At 39.8% G+C, this 22564-nt stretch overlaps 1 protein-coding gene across 1 annotated transcript; it reads left to right on the forward strand.

Annotated features, from left to right (window-relative positions):
* The first annotated feature begins 51 nt into the window (after window positions 1–51).
* Window positions 52–19060, forward strand: ENO2 (enolase 2). Its single transcript, XM_087716445.1, has 12 exons — window positions 52–208; window positions 6550–6651; window positions 9369–9464; window positions 9712–9770; window positions 10551–10620; window positions 12722–12855; window positions 13286–13508; window positions 13648–13845; window positions 13971–14172; window positions 14292–14400; window positions 15332–15390; window positions 17971–19060. Exons 2-12 carry the CDS (start codon window positions 6567–6569, stop codon window positions 18038–18040), a joined length of 1305 nt encoding a protein of 434 aa, XP_087572571.1. The 5' UTR covers window positions 52–208; window positions 6550–6566; the 3' UTR covers window positions 18041–19060.
* Window positions 19061–22564: the final 3504 nt, after the last annotated feature.

Consider the following 22564-nt stretch of genomic DNA (forward strand, 5'->3'; position numbering starts at 1 on the left):
TGTTTGCAAAGCTCCCTAGAAATCCTGACTCATCGTCAGCTCTAGGTCACATGCTGCCATCCTGGCCCTATCAGGGGCGGCACTATCCCACCACTGCTGCTGTTGCTGCTCATCCAGCTACTGGCTCAGAGGATACAGAAGCTTCCCTTCAAGTCCTGCATCTTTCAGCTCACCATCTAACTCCTCTTAGCAGCACTGCACTAGGAGGGTAAGTGCCATCCCTGTATCTCCCTTGTCCCCCCCCCCCCAGTGACTTAACCCTGGTTCTCAGCAATTACCTCTTTAAGATTACTCCCTTAAGCATTACAAATATTGTCTTTGCCATTCTGAATTTTTTTTTCATGTTAGCTTTCTAGCACATGACCTTCTGAGCTTTCTGTCTCACCTTTGGTGGCTGCAAATTCCTCTCTCTGATCGTTGTGTTTGTGATACCTGATCAGAACTGTGGAGTTGAGAGTTGGAGACAAAAAAGTGATGCGTCGTTAACAGAGATGTGCAGGGAACCTGACAAGTCTTTTCCACCCTAGGGATCAAGCTGAGTTTTCCCATTATCACCAGCTATAGGCAAGTAGATGGTGCCACTGCAGACTGTACCACAACTATGATTGACACAGAGTGATACATTGGACACCTGTGTTCCACTTTGGGATCCTGAAAGGAAAGCAATGGCAGCCTGATAATCTCTTATTGCACCATCTTAAGATGGTGGTGTGCTTTCCATCTTTTTGCTGGCATCTGGGAAAATGAAGATGTGGATGGGTTTCGTGCGACCAGTACCTTATCCGAAAGCCTGGAGCTGCAGTCCATGCAGACACAGCAACATTCAAACAGCTTCCCGTGGCTTTCTTGGGCTTCTCAATTGTGTTTCCTTGTCCCCTTCCCTGGACAATCCTTATCCCTGCTTATCTGAGCCTGACCTCCTTTCAGAACCCAATTGCTCCTGGTACCTCTGATTTTTCTTACTGCTGGTTTGGAAAGTACTTGTGTGGGAGAGTAGGAAAGAGAGAGCTGGTGGAAGAAACTGAAGAATGAGGACCAATGAGACTGGGGATCAGGAAAGCAGTTTGAATAAACCCAGTTTTTCTGAACCTAAGAGTTTTTGAAGGATGGGATCCAAGCAGAAGATACAAACCAATAAAATGTTCTAACCTCAATGAGTACTGGAATGACTCAAGTGTATCAATAGGACTGATGAACAGAGAATTCTAGATTGCTTACACTTTGGACTCTGCCAAAAAAATGCTGAGACTAATGGATTCCTCAATATGGATGCCAATCAATACATGACAAAATGTAGAGAAGAAATAAATAATCTCCTGATACTTGAACAGAGAAATTTCTGAGCTAGTTGAATCTTGCCATCTCAGAGTGACAGTCTGGGATAACAGGTCAGAATGTTGGGTAAGAGAGGAATATATACTTTCAGGGACTAGTAAATCCCAGCCTTAATGAATGACACTGAAATACCCTGAGGGCTTTTCTTGCAAAGTGACTGCTATTTTTATGGATTAAAATGGATAGGAGAGAAGAAAACTTAATTCTGCTACAGTTTATACTACATGCTTTTCATTTGCCCGTTCTGGGTCAGCCTTCATCCCCAGTCTCCTAGGTCTCTCTTTCCTAGACCTATTGTGGCTTTTATTCCGCTCTGTAGCCTGGCATCTGCATCACTGTGGTGCAGGTAGAGGAATGTCCATAAATATCTTCCTGATGACACTAAAGGGCAATATGGCTTCATCATTCTTAGTTTTTTTTCCAGATTATAGTCATTGCTAAAAAAGAAAAAAATACAGTTTAGCACCAGGCAAGGGGATGGTTGGGCAAGGAGGCAAGTCAACTAACTATTGGAAGGAGATTTCACTGAGAAAGAAGAAAGCTGATTTCTGCATTCTTTTCTGGATCTGCCCACTTTTGGGGCTTTTGATAAGAATGGGTGGATCCCCTGCTTTCATGCTAATGAAGCAATTGACTTTTTTTCCTCTGAACACTTCATTTGTATCCTTGAGATCTTTATGTTCAGAATATTAGAGATGGTCAGAAGACACATAACACAGTCTTATAGGGATGTAAGAATAGGCCTAGCTCTCTCTGAGAATTGGAGCTAAGGAAGAATTTTGTGGGAGGTGCTCTGAGATTCATGAAGGAATTGTAGTTTTTACAATAAACCTGTGCCTGTTTTAGGCATGAGAGCTCCTCTGTGTGATTACTGGTATTTCTGGTCAAACACCTGTCTTGCATCTACAACATGTACATTGTTCAGATAAAATGTAAATAGCATGAGTGGTAAAGAGCCTATTTAATTAAAAATAAGAGCACATCTAGTAAGGAAAAATTAATATTTTATTTATTGTAAGGCACTAATCCTGAGGAGTTGCTTAGCTCTACTAATAATTTATTTGTACATACTGTATTTATGTATGTTAGCTACATTTGGCTCCTCCAAGGAGCTGAGAGAATAGTGAAATGTGTATAGATCTGCTGAGGTATAAAAACAGTTAAGTTCAAAATGTCTTACTTTCAAATAAGTATAATTAAAATTGCAACCTGAAATGGTTAAAGGATGAAGCTGTGCTTCCTAGCAAATAAATACATCCACTGAAAATAAGTTGTTATATTCTTCATCTCCCCAGTAAAACTGCACATGCTGGGTCAGGAGGAATTTAGTTTTCACCAGAGGCAAGGCTGTGAATATTTTGTCTATTTGTCTAGGAGAATTGCACACCGACCTCAGAGGAAGCTAAAATTCATTTAAGAAAGCAACTTTTTCCCTTAGTCTTTACTGTTCTTATTCTTAAATTGTAAAGTAACAGTTCAAAACATGTAGGTTTGGTTCTGATCAATCTCAGAATTTAGGAATAACATTTGCAGATCTAGAAGAACAAGAGCCAAATGTTTCAACTTGTAAACATGCTGAATTATGAATAATTCTTCGTGGTATAGGGTTTAGGTTGTCTGGGAAGGTTTCAGTTCTTGTAAAGAGCACATGCTTTGTTAAATGATGGCAACACACACACACACAACTACTTTGGATACTACACAATAATGGTATTATCTGGAAAGGCCACTGTTACCTCCACATCATTGCAATCAAGTGTGCACAGTATAAATTCAAACTAATGCCATTAAAGAACTATAAAACAGGATATAGGAGAGGATTAATGTTTTGTCTTGCAAGGACATTTCCTCATAAAGCTTTAAATTGCTTAAATGAAGAGGTGGCCAAACTTACAGTCTCCTGCTACTGTCTAGTGCTGGATACCCATCTTGAAGATGGGTGGTCTACTGGGTGAAAAGGGAGACCAATGTAGTACTTATCAGCGGGGAAACTACCCATCTTCAAGAATTGCAGAGATCTGGGGTTTCTTGCAGAGAACCAGAAAATTTCAGATTTCTTTTGGGCCAGAGGTGAGCTGAGAATAACCTGTTTTTTAGTTTTAATTACAGTTAAATTTAGTTTTATGCCGCACAAGTAGCATACTACATAGTTATTAACATAATGGAGCAAACGTGGTGGATTAACAGTACTAAAAGGTGAATCCAATTTGAGCTATAAAGGAATTCATAGGAAAGTCCTAATCACATTCTATGTGGTAAACTGTCCTACTTTCCTTATGGCATAGCTCCTTTTTATTTTAATAGGATTTGTACAGGTCACCATCCTGAATAGATTCTGCCATGAAGTCCAAATCTGGATTTTCCATCTTTAATCCTCTGTGATATGTTATTACTTTTGCCTAGTGCCACCTCTGATACATTGGTCATGCCTCAAACAGCATAACGCACCTTCATTTGTGTACTGCTAGAGTCCAAGTATTTCAAGTCATTCATTGTTACTTCTTCATTTATAAAAATTGCATTGAATGAGGAATTTTGACAAAGAATCTGCAGCTACTTCATCAAAATACAATTTCCATAATCGTTTGGAGAAACCACAGTAGCCAAATAGCTATTCTTCAGCTACTAGGGAACATGAACTGCAGGATTCTATTGTATTCACATCTGACACTGAGGCCTCCCACAAGCATATAGCTGGCTACCAAGAAAATAAAGAACTGGACTCAATAGGTTGAAGATGTGATACAGCACAGCCATATTAGCTTTTAAACTAGTTTAAAATTTGCTTGGGTTCTATTATACATTTGCCATCAGTTTTACCTTCTGGTAATTCTCTTTCTTTGATAGCCAAGGGAAATACTTTGGAAGGCAATTTTTCCCATTACGGAGAATTTATTGTGCTTTTTCAAGTTTGGGTTAAAAGTAGAAAGTGTCTTATCAATAGTATCAGCCTATGGCATGAGACCTTAAGAACCAATTGGTATGTGATCTAAGCAATTCATGTCCAAATTTACAGCATCATTTTCTAAAGGCAGTTGTAGGATTGGAGGGGAATGGAAATGTGACCAGAGCAGGAGGAAATAAATTATTTTTAAAGCCTTCTGATTCTTGAATTCAAATAAATCCAACACCCCCATTTTCAACTGACTATTCTCTTTTTGGGATGATATAAAAGTAGAAGAAAGCACATTCTACTAACAGAATAATATCTGGAAACATTAACTGCATAGTCAGTGACGAAGCAGATATCAGCCATTTGTGGCAGACAGCTAGGTCTCTGGTCTTTTCCTGCCCTTGAGTCAAAGTACTATCCACCCAATACTATCCATCTTTATGTCAAGCAGAATATCAGCATGGCATATGCTTTCCCCATTGTCAATCCCCATTCTACCTTTACATCTGTTACTACCAGTTACCCGATTGCCCTCCAAAGTGACAAAAACTAATATAATTCATAGGCTTGAGGCTACTTTTGAAGATGTCAGAATAAATAAATCCTACATTAGCACCATAAAGAAAACTTGAATTGCCTCAGGAGCTGGAGCAAGATGAAGTCAATGCTATTGGACCGAGCAGAAAAACAGACATTGAGAATACCTTTCCAATCATGGTCAGAAGCAGAGGCAAATGCCCTCTGAAGAAAACACAACAGGGAATTGAGGAAAAAGCAGATTAAACACCTCTCTTTCTCTTTTCCCTCCCTCCCTCCTTCCCTCCCTCCCTTCTAATGCCAGTATGGTACCTGCATCATTTCCATTCCAAAAACCAAAGCTCTCAAACTTGACAATTTATCTTACTCCATTGCAGATGATGGCAGAAGTTGACTGTAATTTAAGAAGTGCAAGGCAAGCTGAATGATACCCAGCTGTTTGTCTCTTGATATTGAACTGCCATGAAACAGTTCTTTTTCCCATAGCCAGCAATAGGGCTAGCTCTGTGAATGACGAGGCAGCACCTTGTCCCCTATAAGACATTCTGATCCATTTGGCAAGTTCATGCCTCTGTCTTGCTGTTACAAGACTGCAAATTGTTGTAAAACTGCAGCCCACAGAACAGGTGTGCACATATTATGAAGAGAAAATATTGGAAGCCAGGGCAGGAAAAAAATAGGGCACATTAACTGAAATGCCTGTTTGCACTGCTACTTTTCTCTCAAGGGTACAGGCAGTCCAGTGGTGGGTTCCGGACCCTGTTGCAACCGGTACACTGCAAAGGGGCTGGGAGTTCACCACATGCATGTGTGCAGTGCGCGCATGCATACCCACCACCCACGATGCTCCAGCTGCTCGGCGGAGCGTCACACAGGCGGCATACACTCCATGCGCATGCGCAAGTGGCCCAGTTGGGTCAAATACAGGTAAGGAGAGCGGGCGGGTGGGCCCTCCGGTACACTGTACCGGAATCGTACCTGGTGCTCCTAGCAGGCACCAGTACACCCGTACCGGGTGTATGCATAGCAACCCACCACTGAGTCCCCCCTGCAAAAAAAATGTAACTACTTCCAAGACTATATAAAATGTTTTTCTCTTTGAAGAAATTGCTCCAACTAAAGATAATGGTACAAATCTGTGCCATATCCTTGGTTGCCTATCCTAAGTGGGAGGAGCCCCTCCCGAGTCCTGGACCACCAGGAAAGAGACACAGTCATTCATTTATGCCATTGCTCCCAAGGATGCAACTTCAGTCTCTCTGTTCAATGCCAGGAACAAAACCATGAAACATCTGAATAGGAAGAACAGAGAGCATTTTTCTCCCAGGGAGTCCTTAAATTGAAGGATTAAAGAAAAGACTTCTGGCTGAGAGGTTCTTCTTATTACCAGAAAAGTAAATGACCTGCTATAGCCTTTCCAAAATCAGATGGTAGGGAGTGAGAGTGTTCTACTCGGGATGGCTGACTCATCTGCACAGCAGCTGCATGACTGTGAAATACGCCTTCAGCCGAAGTGCACCTTAGAAAATTGCACCAGCTACTTGCAAGAGCCAAGGCTACATATATGTCATACTTGTATTCACAATGTAAGACTTTTATGGCATTACCAACTACCCACATTTTATCCTTCACACTCTTTACACTGTTTGTACACCTAATTCTATTTCTAACTGAGGAGGTTTTTGATGGGAACAGGGATGCGAAAGATCATAAGATGAAAATTTCAAAGCTAACTCACTGTCTTCCATTCTCTTCTTGGGCTTTCTATTTTTATTCTCCCCCAGGAAATCCCATTTCCACAATGTCCATTGAGGAGATTCGTGCTCGGGAGATCCTGGACTCTCGTGGGAATCCAACTGTCGAGGTGGATTTGTACACCTCAAAAGGTACAAGCTGACAAGGAAGAAGCAGTTTGCATCTTTTTCTGCAGCCCATGCATTGAGTTAATGGATTTGTTCTACTGAAAGGAACTGAAAAGGTCAGGTGTTACCAACCTTAAATGACAAAAGGATTGAACAATATTTCCTTTTCCTCCCATCTCTATGGGAATGCTTTCTGTTGGAGGATTCTTAGTATTATTAAGCAAAAAGCAAAAAGATGGAAGTGATTGGAAAACGTAAAACAAGTAGGAGGATAATATTTATACTTCCAGGGGATTCCATTAGCTTCCGATCAAAGTTCATGAGCATGAGAACAATGATAGTGTAAAACCTTACTTGGAAGTAAATTGATGAAATTTTCTGCCTCTATATGGCATAAAGCCATATACATTACATAAAATTCCAGCATTCATCCAGAGAAAGAGAAACAGAGATTATTTAGAGAAAATGTAAGCAGTGTGGTAATATAAATCTTAAGTAGTAATTTCATCCATTTCTCTTGTGATAAATTAGTGTGTTGTGACTAACCATAATCACCTAGGCAGCCATTTTGTGAATGAATAAACCCTCCACAGCAGCCATTTTGTGACAGTGCCCATAACATACCCATAAATTCCAGATGTGTCTACAATATCAAAGATTGCCAATCCCTCAGCTGGAGATCAATATAAGAAACATAAATACTTGCAATATGTACCTATAGTTACACAAAAATGTTAACTATGAAAGAGTTTAGAAAAGAAGGTATAAAATAAAACCTGAAAGAAACCAGGACTAAAAGCTGATCCTTTTACCTATGGTGTTTTGGAGCTTCAAAGCTGGAGCAAGGAAAAAGAGCCCCAAGGCAGAACATGCAGATTGCAAGGGTTCCTGTTAACAGAATACCATCCTGATCCCAAATTTCATTGAACTCCAGGGTCTTAAATCACAAATTAGAAATGTTACACTTAGAATCAATTTGCAATCAACTGGGAAGAAAATCAACATGCTAACTTATATTCTGTAATTATATTCAGATTATATGCATTCTAGAACCAGAATCTGGAATTGTACCAAAGTCTTCTATAAAAGAGACCTTGGATTAATAGAAATTAAAGCAAATGAAGGGAAAAAAAGACAATAACAGTAGTGACAAAAACCATAATTATGCTTTAAAAAGCGTAGTCTATGTTTTGAAAAAAACTGGAGAAATAGAATACCAAAATCAGGGAAAAGGAAGCAAAATACTGTATGCCAGAGAGTAAATGTCAGGGTTCCAAGTAATAGATACATTGCAAGCAAAAATTCCAAGGCAGATGGATAAAAAGCTTTATTGGAAATATCATATTGGCACGTATCTGGTAAAAACCAACTGAAGGACCCCTTGGTTTTCACCTAATTAAAAATGAAAGTTTTTCCCTCAACCCCAAACAATCAGTCACATGGCCCAATCAAAGTAGCGTCCGCTGGTCTGGTGACATCACTCCTTCCTTCTGCCAGGTTTGAGAACATCCGTGGTTCCCAAGAGAAAGCATTTTATTTTTGACTACATAACCCCAGCTATCTCTAATCCCTATCCCTTGTTCCAGTGTGGCAGCACTGAAGCTCCTAGATGGCTTCGGCCAGGTCAGCTTCAGGTTTGGCACTAAATAGCCAAGCAAGCACATACATTTTTTCAGCCACCTCCCAACTATGATAAATAAAAGTTAATGATATAAAAACAGAAAGCAGAAAAAGAAAAATGCTCTTCAAACAAGTGAAAGCTCTGCATAAGAACAGAAATGCTGTAGAAGATTGGGAGCTATAAAAACTTAGTAAATAAGAAAAAATAAGTGACGGCCAAGTCTGTAAGTAGGAATAAACTTTAAAGGAAAGAAAAAATAATCAAAGGCTTGGCCATTGACTAAAGCCTATTTGTTGGCTGGATAATTTATAAGATTCCATTTCCAAAGACTCCAAAAGACTTAGACACACAGGGAGGAAGAACTGTTTTCAGTTGCGTCTTCTCAGAAATATCTCTGAGGCATCTACTAGCCAGGTCACACTGAACCTTAAATACTTATAGGGATGCTTAAAATGGCATATTAGTTTTCTGAATTAATTATTAAAAAAATGATTAAGAACCTTTATATGAGATAGGTACCGATCATTGCAGAAGCAAAAAATTTAGCATATCTTTAAAAATAGAGACATTGTTACAGACATTCTTTGCAAATGTTGGCTGGGACAGAGTTTAGGCCAGAATATTAGTTCAGTGAGCCTGAATGTTATGAAAGGTATTCTCAAATCTTTTTAAAGAAAGACAGATATCTTGATGGATGTTGAATTATATCGTTTAAATAACTATAATTGCATTAATTACATTACTATTGTATTAATGTAATGTATAGTAATTACATTTGTAATATAGTTGTAGCTATGGCCATAACTTTGGAAAATTGAAGTACAGCTATTTCTTATGGAATAACTGGGAAATCATACTGCCTACATGGTTTTCACCCTGTCTTTAAGAAATTATGATATACTTAAAGTTGTTTTTTAAAAAATGAAGGAACTGTGTAACCAGAAGAGATAGTTCACTGCTTTGGTGGTCTAAACTAGGGGTATCCAACCTTGGCAACTTTAAAACTTGTGGACTTCAACTCCCAGAATTCTCCCAGAACTCTTAAAGTTGCCAAGTTTTGACACCCCTGATCTAAGCTATTATTTCTATGAAAGATTCCCGTGTTCTGATTTCTTCTCAGGAATGTTCAGGGCAGCTGTACCAAGCGGTGCCTCCACTGGCATCTATGAAGCTTTGGAACTGCGTGACAATGATAAATCCCGATTCCTTGGCAAAGGTAGGGGCATTAAAACTGGAATTACCAAACAATATGGAACAATTCTAGAGAACACTGATTGTTTATGCCTACTTGTGTGTCTGTGTGTACACATAGACTGCCACCTGCTTTTGAACTAGCAACAACAGCAGATGTTATGGTGTAAAATTTCTGCAAACCGAAATGACTCAGAAAAGCTGACTCACAATCTCTCTGTATTTATTTTTTACTCCCTCTGTGTGTCTCTGCATCTTTCCCCTGTCTGTAGGGGTTCTGCAGGCAGTGGATCACATCAACAGCACTATTGCCCCTGCTCTTGTGAACTCTGTAAGTTGCTCTTTAGTCTTAATCTTCTCATATTTTACTTCTATGTGTGTTCTCTCTCCCCCCCCCACTCTCTCTCCCTTGCACTTTCATACAAGGATTTTGTAACAGTTTGAAATCAGTTCTGAATTTCTGACTTCCCAAGATTTCAACAGCACTGCAGACACAATCTGACTCATTTTTGGCTCGATGATGGTATAATTGAAATTGAAATACTGCAAAATTGGGTATGGTTGTGATGGCTTGGCTTGGTTGGTTTTTGAGAAACCAACACTTCATTTCTCCATTAGAGGGAACTATTGCTTCATTTCTCCTCCTGAGCTTTGAATCGTGTAAGGGAAACTTCCTTCCTTCCTTCCTTCCTTCCTTCCTTCCTTCCTTCCTTCCTTCCTTCCTTCCTTTTCTTTCTGGTAAAAGGTTTTATTTTGCTTCTGAACCTGTAACATTCAGTTCTGGATGGTAATTTTTGCTCCTAATTTTTGCCTTTGCAAGATGAGAGAAGCGGAGATAATATGGATTGTATTCAAACGGTTTCTGTAGATGTGGAGCATGAAAATGGTGACAGTTGGAAGTGCTTCCTTCCTTCCAGCCTTCCTTTCCCCTCATTTTATTTATTGACAATAACTAAAGACATAGGTAATATCAAAAAATAGAAGATTTTTTCCCCCCAATGAAGTTCAATCAAATAATGAATGCTTTGCTACAGGACTAAATTTCAGTAAGTTTACCAGCTAGCTTTATCCAGATTTCTTCTATTTAAGAGATGAATCTTTCTTTCTTCAGGCATTTTCGGTTGTAGAGCAAGAGAAGATAGACAACCTCATGCTGGAACTGGATGGCACAGAGAATAAATGTAAACCCAACTTTTTTCTTCATTAAAAAAAACAGGGGGAAAGATCATGAAGGGATGGCAAAAGAATAGCACAATCCAGTAAGACTAAGACTGAATGGCTAACTGTGAAGCAAGAGTGGGATGGGGCGGGAGCTACAATTTGGAATCGCAGTACTGTTGTATTCCTTTCAATCCACATTCAAAAGTCAAAAGCGAATAAAATCATAATTAATTGAGAGTGGGAGGTTTTATTAACACAGCTCGTAAAAACTACTCCTTTTACATTGTATTCTTACGCTCCAGCAAGAAGGCAAATTGAGACTAGTAAACTGACAAACATCCAAAAATTAAAGCAGGCGAAGGATTGGGGCCAGAAAATGAACTCAGATTCTGAATGCAAGAGAAGATGGTAGGGCTTAAACAAAGCAGCACACAAAACCCCTCCTTAAATTGCTTCATTTTCAGTTCTGAAAAAAAAATCTGTTTATTGGTATGATAAACAGAGCCAAAGATCACAAATATAAGAAGGCAACTGGATGAAAAAGCAACACATTTGAAGCTTACTTGTCTAGTCCCTTTGTCCCAAAAGACACAATTACATTAAATATGTTATCATTATCTATGCCACTTCCTACATTAATCTATTCTTTGTTGCTAAAGTTGTCTAAAGTCGAAGGCAAAAAAAAATTTATTTTTGTTTCTTATTTTATGCTTTCTAAATACAAACATGTACTGTACACTATTTTGGGTTTGCTTTGACGTCATCCTTTTCCCGTTTGACACTACACATCTTATCTGGCAATACCAGTTTCTGTGTGCAGCTCTCACCATGCCACGCAATGCTGAATATAACCTTGGTCCCAAAATAGATTCTTTCCCATGTTAGAGAATTAATGGGAAGAAGAATTCCAATCGAATTGAATGAGCTAGAGCTACCTAGAATTGTAGTGCATTTTTCTTGATCTCTTACTCCTACATAAATCTTTCCAGTCTCCTTCAGCACAATATACATTTTGAGGGAGCAAGGGAAATTTCTGGAATTTTTCAAATAAAATGATGAAAGTTGAAAGAAAAAAGATGAAAAAGTGAAAAAAGATCAGACTAAAAGAAGAAAGAAAACGATGAGTCAAAAAGGGAATAGCCCCTCCCATTTTCCACAAACACTGGAAACAATGCAATCTATCTGTTGATTCTTTCCCATCCTCCTTTGGGGTAGACTTAGGCTGCAAAGCACTGCCACTGTCATGCTAGACTTCTCTCTCTGCAGAGAACAATGAAAATAATTTATGTCTGGATGCGGTTGATAGAAACACATAACCAATCCCACTTAAAGCAGCATGGCAGACCAGTATAAAGCTGTTCTGCTAAGCTGACCTCTCTCTCTTGTTTTGAATACACGCTTTTGATGCTGGACTCTCCTTATGGATTGTTTCCCCAGTAGTGCTTGGAGTGGATGTATTTTGGCAGGATCAAATGCAAAGGCCTATCAGGATTGGCTTTGGAGATTCTACACAGTGGCTCCAAATCAATACTGATTGAATGTATGCTCTGTGTAGTTTAGAACAAATAAGCATATTCACATGGGATGGACCCAGTGGTGGGTTGCCAATATTTTTACTACCGTTTCGGGCTTGCTCCCGTGCATGTGCAACACTTCTGCACATGCGGTTCTGGGCGGGTGGCCATGGCCTCCCACTGCTGCTACTACCAGTTCGGCAGAACCGGGCCGAATCAGGAGCAACCCACTACTGGATGGGCCTTAGCAGTAACAGCCAGGTGAAGAGAGACCAGCAAAAATACATTTCAGGTATATAAGAGGAAACCCAGTGCACCAAAGATGGATTCTAGCTGAAGAGCTCTGAAGAGCAGAGGAGGGAAGTGTTAGCCTCCCTCTGAAAAGAAATGAACTGCTACTGTTTGCAGACTACTCTTGGGTAGGAAACCCAATGGAAAACTTTGTGGCAAAATTAAAAGATACTACCAAAGCCATGCAGGGAACCCCAGGACAGATTAGTAGCAGATGCTGTGGGGTAGCCGGATACTGGTAAAATTTTTGGGTCATAGGTCTTTTGCTGTAATCTCTGATTATGCTATATTCTAATCCATTTTGCAAAATTCACAGCTAAATTTGGAGCTAATGCCATCCTGGGTGTTTCCCTGGCTGTCTGTAAAGCTGCCGCTGCAGAGAAGGATGTACCCCTGTACCGTCATATTGCTGACCTGGCTGGAAATTCAGATCTCATTTTGCCAGTCCCTGTAAGAATCTGGTGATGTTTTCTTGATTTCACACCCATAAAACATAAAAAGTATGGAGCAGAGAGTCAGGTCACAACAGATTGAACAAGATCCAAAAGAACTGGATTTTCCCCAAAGCACCATACACCTTTATAGTCCTTTGCATGCATGCTAGCTTTATACCCGTATTAAATATACTGTAGGAACTTTCAAAGCTTACCTTTAGGGTTATGGTTATAAATATGGTATTTTAGTTCTATGTAAAAGCAAAATACTTCTAACAAAATGTTCTTCGCCTCTTTATTCAATCACAATACCTAGGATATTTAGAGATGAAAAAAGCCATTATGATTAAAACAATTTCAGACCATCATTTACAACTCTAGTATGGTGCTTTAAGATATATCACTGAAGATCTCCTCTTCTTGTTCTTGTTGCTAAATTCTTCCAGGCTTTTAATGTGATCAATGGAGGGTCCCATGCTGGAAATAAACTGGCCATGCAAGAGTTTATGATCTTGCCTGTTGGAGCTGAAAGCTTCCGGGATGCCATGCGCATTGGTGCTGAAGTCTATCATAATCTCAAGAGTGTCATCAAAGACAAGTATGGTAAAGATGCCACCAATGTAGGAGATGAAGGGGGCTTTGCCCCAAACATCCTGGAGAACAGTGAAGGTGAGAAAAAAAGTACAGCACTAAGAGATACTATACTTTGAAAGAGAAGTCTTTGAAAATCTCACTTAGAAGGAATGTTCTAAATCCTTTAAAGACATGTTCCCTTCCTAAATAACCTGCCTCCATTTCTGCCTTTCAGCTTTAGAGCTGCTCAAGGAAGCCATTGAGAAAGCTGGTTATACTGATAAGATTGTGATTGGCATGGATGTAGCTGCATCAGAGTTCTACAGAGATGGCAAATATGACTTAGACTTCAAATCCCCTGATGATCCCAGCCGTTACATCTCTGCTGATGAACTGGGTGATCTCTATCAGAGCTTTGTACGGGACTATCCAGGTGAGTGACTACATATGGTCAGCCTCACTACTGAAGCTAAAAACACTGAAACTTCCTCTATTTGCAGTCAGGGGCATATTGTGATTTTTTCATCCCTACCCCCCCCCCTTTTTTTTTTTTTGCAGTGGTATCCATTGAGGATCCTTTTGATCAGGATGACTGGGAAGCTTGGTCAAAGTTTACAGCTAATGTAGGGATTCAGATAGTGGGAGATGACTTGACAGTGACCAACCCCAAACGCATTGAGCACGCGGTTGAGGAGAAGGCCTGCAACTGTCTACTGCTTAAGGTCAACCAGATTGGATCGGTCACTGAAGCTATTCAAGCGTGAGTTGCCTTAAACCACTCCATTTTCCAACAGCCACTGTGCTATCAAGTACCCATTCACAGTTCCAAAGATTATCTTCGGGAGGCAAACCCACTAAGTTTATTATATTCACTTACAGTTGTAAACTGGCTCAAGAGAATGGCTGGGGGGTGATGGTGAGTCATCGATCAGGGGAGACTGAAGACACCTTCATTGCTGACCTGGTCGTGGGACTCTGTACTGGGCAGGTAGGTCTAAATAGTGGAAATCTTGTCTCCTTTTGGGAAGAAGCAGGCAAGAGCTAGAATATTGCCACTCTTGAGACAGAATCTTAATAGACAGAATTGATATGGGCATTGTGGGAGCAAAATGTACAAAAGTGTTAAAAAAAGAGTAGTCATTTCAATAAATCAGATACAAACTTTCAGTCACTCTAATTACCAAGAAGACAGTATGTGTAAATAGGAAAGGTGGACACTTAAATATAGTCCCAGGTAAAGTAAAAGTCTGGGACAGAACAAACAGTTCCATGCGGAGGATGTACTTTGGGTCTTGAAACCTGTGGAGATTTCCAGAAAAAGTGATAGACAATGGAAAAGACAGAAACATGGCAGCAAATGGATTTGGGGTCAGCTTGGAGCATAGGAATAGCAGGGGATTGGACTAGAAGATCTCCAAGCCTCTTCCAACTCTGTTATTCTATTATTTATGATTGGTGCCAGTAACTTCAATATCTTCCTCTAAAGAAATACAGAAACATGTCAGCTAAGTACACTGTGCAGTGAAGATCCAGTTGTTCCCACCTCTCAATTTCTTCTGACAAGCCTCTAGACATTGGGGGCGGGCGGATGATCCATTTGCTTCCTGCTTGACAGTTAACAAGTTTGGGGCAGAATAAGGGAGCAGAGGAAAATAAACAGGCCAGGTTCTGGTAACAAGAGAATGGGCTCTTTCTTCTCCACCTCCCTCCCCCCTTTAAGCAAACTTTTGCTGAGGTTGTGCAGTTAGCAAAAAAAAGTTTACTTTAGGTATATTCCTTATCTCATACGCCTTTGATATCATGACAGAGTTCAAATAAGCACAGAAAATGTTTATTCTTGGTGGGCTGCCTTTGCCTCTAATTGACATGTTTGTGTGAATCTCCATAAAATATTACTGAATTGACATTGACCTTTGCAGATAAAAACCGGAGCTCCATGTAGATCTGAGCGACTGGCAAAATATAATCAGCTAATGAGGTAAGAAATATGAGGGAAGAAAAGTGGATATGCCTGTGTGAGTGAGAAAAAAGGGGGAGTGAGTTTGGGCGAGATGGAAATATCAATCTGCATCATCTTCCAGTAGAGCTCTGTCCCACTGGTTTGGACTAATATAACAAAGGGGAACTTTTGTTGCTAGAGATTCATCAGATCCTGTTGTTACTGCACAGCAAAGCAAGCACAGACACAGCACTAGAGCATACATGTGCTCTGGTGGTTGACAACGTCATCAAAACAGCTTGGCATCTTCAATGTTACCTTTGTCTACATAATGCTGGCCTTGCCTTGGGCCCAGGCCATCACTTCAACAGATTTATCCTGTTGTTTCTTGATTGTTACAGACAGCTGCCAAATACAGAGAGTAGCCAAGAGAATAAGGAGTAGGGGGCCTTAAGTTGCAGGTCTTTCAGATGTCTGAACAAAGACTGAGCTCTTCTAAGAATCATTTTGAAGGCGGGCTTATGATGGAAACAGCAGGGAATCTCTTTCATTTGCTATTCTAGGACAAATTCTTAGGGGCTTCCAAAGGGAAGTCTTCTAGTAGTACCCAACAAAACATCTTGCACATCTGGTTTTTCTCTCCTTGCTGCATTTTTTATGGAAAATGAGATTTGTCAATGGAAATCATGCTCTTGAGGACCACCCCATGGAAAGGCAAATGGTTAATGCTTGCATTTCTGGCACAGGTAGTGGGGATAAAGAAGTAGGAAAATCTACCAATAGGAAATCATAGTCCGCATCTGGGCAGAACACCATGGCTAAGGTAGAAGAAGAGGTTACACAGCCCAGAAATACATTTTTATGCCAGCTTCATTTACAGCCAGTTTATGAACCAGAATCCAGGGGGTTAAGGCCACGGTGCAGAAAAACTGATAGTCATGAAATAACGATTTGGAATAATAATTAATGTTCCCAAGAATTTCTATTCTGTCAAAAACATACCAAGAGCATAGCACAAAATTAGGAGTCCCAGATAAAACCAAGAGATAGCCAAGGTTCTGCCGACCTGTCTAACTATAGCTAAACCACTGTTTTTGATTTCATTATCAAGAGAGACCCAAGATAAAATGAGCTTCATTGAAGAATAGCATTATTAGCAGACTCCACTGGAGGATCAAAATAGGCAAGATGGCACTTGCAACATTGTGACTGAAACTCCACTCCTTTGCATACAAAAGAGACGGAGCTTGGACTGTGATGCCACAACTGCTTTCTTGCTTATTTTAACCCTCAATGGATGCCTCAGAGCAAGGTGAAAAGCCATTGCCTGTTATGAACATTGATGCTTGTGGAGGCATGTTCTATGGACAGATGAGTTTAAACTCTTTTAACTACCAAATCTATCCGTATATCTGGTGGCAACTGGATATTCTATTACAAGCTGGCAACTTTTCCTGACGGTGAAAACAATTAATCAAGCAAATGGCTTGTCTTCAGAAGTTGTGGATACTCCATTACTGGAGGTGTTCAAGAAGAGATTGGATAGACATTTATCCAGAATGGTATAGGGTCTCCTGCCTAAGCAGGGGTTTGAAGATCTCCAAGGTCCCTTCCAACTCTGTTATTCAGTTTAGAACTTTGGACCAATCAGGAAGCATAGCAACAGTAGTGGTTTGAAGATTTTATTACTTCAGAATCTGAATTACTTGCTATCACTGATGAAAACATGGATTCTGCTATGTATCAGAGAAGGTATCTGAAGCTGAAATGAAAGTAGATGTTTAGCATCACTGAAAGTGATACCATAGTAGAAAGCTTGATAACCGCAGGACAGAGATGTGAAATATACTAATAAGTCAACAAGAGAGTGCATGAAAAAGAACAAATTCAATGTTTTGGAATAACAAAACCAAAGTCCATAGCTAAAACCACACTGAAATATCGTGGCACAATGCCTAAGATGAGCTGTTCATGCAATAAAAACCTCAAGTGTGACTGATGTGTAGCAATACGGCATGGAGAAATGAGCAAATATTTCTCTACAATACAGCAATATGAAAGACCGATCACTGCCTACAGGAATTGTTTTTTCCCCCTAGCACAGGGGTGTCAAGCTCGTGGCCCGTGGGCTGGATGCATCATGTGCTGACCACGCCCATTTAGCAAAGGGGGCGGGGGGAAGTTGTGATACATCACTTGAGACAATGTGACGCCATGAGTTTGACACATTTGCCTTAGCACATCATGTGGCCTATTTTATAAAGTCAATGAAACAGCTACCAAACTTAGATGCTGATGCAGTACATCAGGCCCTCATTTTTGGAATTATTTAGTGGCAACAAGCAAAAATTTTAAAAAAACACAACACATTTTCCCATCAGAACTGTATTTTCCTCACAAAGAGCCATTAAGAGTTTTGAATGTAAAAACAGGAGCTGAATAAAAAATGGTTCCAGTTCACAGCCTGTACTTTTATAGTACACTGTCCTTCGTTGGGTTCCACAGAAAGAGGTATTCCAATGTTAAATTTCACATGAAAGTAACTTTTTTTTGGATTATATCTAGTATGTGGCCGATACCCAGAATACAGTTCATTAACTATCTGTCTGCATTCCACAGGATTGAGGAAGAACTTGGTGATGAAGCTCGCTTTGCTGGGCACAACTTCCGTAATCCAAGTGTCCTATAAATGCATCCTGGCATATTCCGGCCATGCCTGCTATTTCTGTGCACAGACTCTGAGTGCCCATTAGATCACACCTTCCATCGTCCTTGTTCCACACTCTCCTGCTCCAGGTCTTCTCAGACCCACTCACTGGAATTGCCCAGGATATGCAAAGACTGGCGCTTCCTTTTGCCTGTCATGATGCAGTGCTGCAAGTCAGCTTTGTCTGTGTTGCGCAGTGTCTGCTGTTTAGACCTGCTTGAGTCATCGTTATACCCAAGTACAAAATGGTGTCAGCATGTTTGCCCTGGTGTTTGGCCAGTATTTTGCACATTTGAAGATTGTCCTTAAATTGGAGTCCAGATTGTATTTGCTTATTGATACAAGATGGTGTTTTTGTGTTTTGTCCCTTGGAATATCGGCATCTATGTTTTGATCCCTGTGAGTTGTGTTTAAACCTGTGTGCTGCATATTGTCAGTAACTGGTTGCTCCATTTGTATGTGTGAACAGGGAGAGAGGGAGAGAGAGGGGGAAAAAACAAGTGAGAGAATATATGTTTCTTACCAGCCTCAAAATACAATTTAATTACTAGCATTGTGTGTATGTGTGTGTGTGTAGGTTGGAATCTGCATCTGGGGTTAGGCGCTCATTCAACCAAAGGTTGAATTGCTGTAGATTTTGTTTCTGAATATGAAGGGCAAGATGTCTGGTATGATATACAGGATTAGTGTGTCATGTTTTATGGGATGCTGTGGGTAGTGCATTGTGGGCATGTTCTTGCAATCAGCACTTTGCTCAGATCTCTCTCCCTCTCATTGCTGCCTGGATGTTTGATCACATTTTACTCTCTGCCTCTTCATCCATTTCCCTCTTGCTCTGCTATCATTTCTGCTTTAAGCCACAGAGGTTTCACGTTCAACTGCCTCCTCACCCAATAACAACCACAAAAGAAAAAAGAGAAGAGAAAAAAAAACCCCAATATCCAGAAAAAAGTAACCAACAAGTAAAACCTCAATTCAATTAAATTCTGTTTCAACCCTGAGTGTCCTGCCTCTGCTTGAATATCTGTTATTTATCATGGGAAGTGTAAATACTCTAAAAATGGGTGAAATATTCTAGAAGGCATCTGACAGTTTCCAGAAGTCTCAAGACGCAAAGATTCAAGTTGGAGCTTGTTGACAATACAAGTGGAGCTAGTGGGACCAGCTGAGGAAGAACCTGTCTATACCTGTGCTCCAAAGGTAGATCCTGCTAAAATATTGCTAAAATATGCAGGGCAAATAAATGGAAGTTCTCACTAAGCCAGAGAGAAAATATTCTCCTATTATTGTTTTCCCTAGAGATCCTGAAAAGAAGGACCTCCTGATGTGATGCTGGCTATCAGTTTGCCTGGCTTTAAAAAAGGGGGCCCAATTCATGGAAGTTATAGGGTCAGTGACTGTTAGTCTTGATAGCACTGTGACTACCTCTGAGCACCATGACTACCTGCTGGGAGACTAGTAGGCTTCCTTGTAAATGTGGTTAGCACTCTGATAACAGATTGATGGACAAGGTGGGCCAGGGGGCTGATCCAGCAGGCTCTTGCTTATGTTCTTATGTAAGGCTAAATTCTTATAATAGTGGCTTATATCACAAGGCCTTGAGTCCTTGAGGGATAAATGTAGCCTAAGGAAATTGAGAGAATTGGAATTATTAAAAAGAAAAAGTCCATTTCTGGGCCTGCTAGAGCTATTGATCTTTATCACTCAATGCCACTTAAAGCCCAGAGCTCGAATCAAGTATAAGGTGTTTGGGAGCAGATCATAAATTGAATTTGCTTTAAACATTTCTATGAGTGTACTTCAATACTGCCCTTCAGAATTACAAATTATGGCTATTTTGACTGCAGCCAAGACAAAATCCAGCATTAAATACAGCATGTTCTTGCCTTAAAATATATTTAAAAAAATTAGTCCTTCCCTTAAAATACCTTAACAACAGCCCATAATTTTAAAAGATGGTAGCCCCAGGAAACCAAGAAATGGTCTCTTTCTTTTTAATAATTCCAGAGCTCTCAACATCTTTAGGGACTTGAGAATATATTTCACTTTTCTCTTGGTGGCTTTGAACTTTATTTTTGGAAATGGCAGATGGTGTATGGTGGTACAATCACTTTTGGTTGCCTTTCCATTCCTTGGAAGCTACCCTGACTGCCCATATTGGAAAGAGCCTTGGGGAAGATCTCAAATGAGATTGTCTCCTTGGGATTTCACTAAAGTGAATCAAGCTAGAGAAACTCAAACTGCTGGACAGTTGATTACATATAGAGGGAAGGAGAGGACACATCCTGCAGAGATCTGATCTGATCAATGAAAGAAGACACACTCCAGCATAAGCATTTCACTTAATTTCTCTTCTTGGAACTGATTTCTGAAGAAAGGTTTCCATCAGATTGAATGAAAAGTGGTAGAAAATATGCAGATTTTTTTTTGCCCAACATTAAATTTAATTGAGCTCTACATGTATTTTTAAAATAGCTTTGTTAAATGTGAAAACATTTTGTTAATTTTTATCATTCCAGAAAAATATGCAGAACTTTTCTGCCCAAAACTAACTTTAATTTGACTCAATTTTTAAAATAGAAGCATTATTAAATATGAAAACATTTTGTTAATCTGCATCATTCACCATGATCCTTTTAATATATCTTTAAGCATCTATCAAGCAATCTGCAGAAAGAGATAAATGAAAGATTCCTCAAAATGTCTTCTCACCAAGAGACTCTTAAGCCGAGAGTTGTTGCTTAGGAACAAGGCTGGTCTTGTAATTTTTTTTCAAGATCTCTTTTACCCAGAATAGCTTGCAATTCTGTCATTTTTGTGGATGTGATTATTCGTAAGGAATAGAAAAGGCTAGACTGACTACAGATTTGAAACTAGTTGCTCCAAAGTATAGATAACAACCTTACATTTTTTGCCAATAGAAGTGTAGGCAGTATATTGAACAATAGGCAGTTAAACACAAAGAAACTAAAATTTGGGTCCCAGCACCACAACAGAATGGAAAGGAAGGTTGGAACCATCTATAGGAAGGTAGTGAAAATATGCAATACTTGCAAATGAAGATCAGGAATTGGAGAAAAGGTTCAAATAAAATACAAAGCCAGACCCTAACCCTAACCTTTAGGTGAAGGCCAAGTGGAATCAAAGACAAACCCATCAAGTTATCAAGAACTACAGTATCCATAGGTAACATTATGTTTCATTACAATTATAAGATATAAATTGTAATTTTCTAGCTGCTTTGGGGAGGTTTATAAATAAAGAGATAAATGCTACAATCTCTAACTCCTTATCCTTTGCTGAAAGTATTTCAAAAGAGTAGGACAATTACCTCCAAATCTTTCACAATGAATCTTGCTGTTGGTTTCTTGGCTATATTATCTAATGTGTATAAATAAATGGGAATAGGATATAAAAAAAATAAAAACAGTTATTAGTTGTTAAACAATATTGCAAAACTTCAAAGAATTAAAAATCATCTTTTATTGAAACTGTAATATTCAGGTATTGTATGGGAAACTCAACTTTGAGAAAAAAAGAACACAAAGTATTAGCTTCCAATAAAGGATATATTTAACCAAATCTAATCAACTTTTATTAATAATAATTTCCTAATGGATTACACTTGTCTGAATAAACATTCTTTTGGTTTTATTATGGATTATATGGATTATGGATGTCTGGATTTCTCTTCAAGATTACAAATTATTATATATACTTACAATAATCTTACACATAATCTCATAAGTCTTTCTATTGTTAATCTCTTGATGTAAGTGCTGAATTTTACTTTTGTAAATATTTTTAAAAAATTATATTTTAATTTTTCTGAGAAAGGAATCATTGATATGGGCAGCTTACATATTCAATTTTTAGACAATGCTGACCATATTCTACCATGTTTTCCCAAAAATAAGACAGGGTCTTATTTTCTTTTTACACACAAAATATGGCTTGGGCCTTATTATGAGGGGAGGGTTTATTGTTTTGGGGTTGCCAGACAGTTGCTCTCTTGCGAGCAGACTCCCAAAGAGCCAGGTACAGCCTCATGGGCGAATGGCTGTGGAACAGCCAGGAAGCGACCACACTCACGAGCAGCCTCCCAGCAAACCCCCTTTCCATCTGGGCACAGCGCCATTTACTGACCTAGGGGTTCTCGCCATGCCGCGTGAGTGCCTGTTTGCCGCCGCCCGGTTTCCGTGGCTTGACACCTTCGAAATGCCAGTGAATGGTGCTCTGCATGGCTGGAGAGGGGGATTGCACGAGCGGCTGTTCTGCTCTCGCGCCTCCCAGCCTCACGATGCTCTGGCCCAGCTCTCCCTGCAGAGTCAGGGCACCTCCGCTGCCACCACCACTGCCACCCCAGCAAGACTTTTTTGGTGGCTTCCAAACCGAGTCTTCTGGCAGTGGCCGCTCTGGGCGTATGCTCTATGGTTGTATGCTCTGCTGACAGCCAGCCTACAACCATAGAGTGTACGCCCAGAGCGGCCACTGCCAGAAGACTCA

This window comes from Thamnophis sirtalis, unplaced genomic scaffold (genome assembly GCF_051295495.1).
Source record: "Thamnophis sirtalis isolate CommonGarterSnake01/CBP01778 unplaced genomic scaffold, rThaSir2_p1.2 scaffold_5, whole genome shotgun sequence".
NCBI lineage: Eukaryota > Metazoa > Chordata > Lepidosauria > Squamata > Natricidae > Thamnophis > Thamnophis sirtalis.

Bases quoted from the DNA above. Each gene is read 5' to 3' on its own strand.
- ENO2 (XM_087716445.1), top strand. From the start codon at position 6,567: ATGTCCATTGAGGAGATTCGTGCTCGGGAGATCCTGGACTCTCGTGGG. The intron at 6,652-9,368 runs GTACAAGCTGAC...ATTTCTTCTCAG, and splicing joins GGATTTGTACACCTCAAAAG to GAATGTTCAGGGCAGCTGTA. The intron at 15,391-17,970 runs GTAAGAAATATG...TGCATTCCACAG, and splicing joins AAATATAATCAGCTAATGAG to GATTGAGGAAGAACTTGGTG.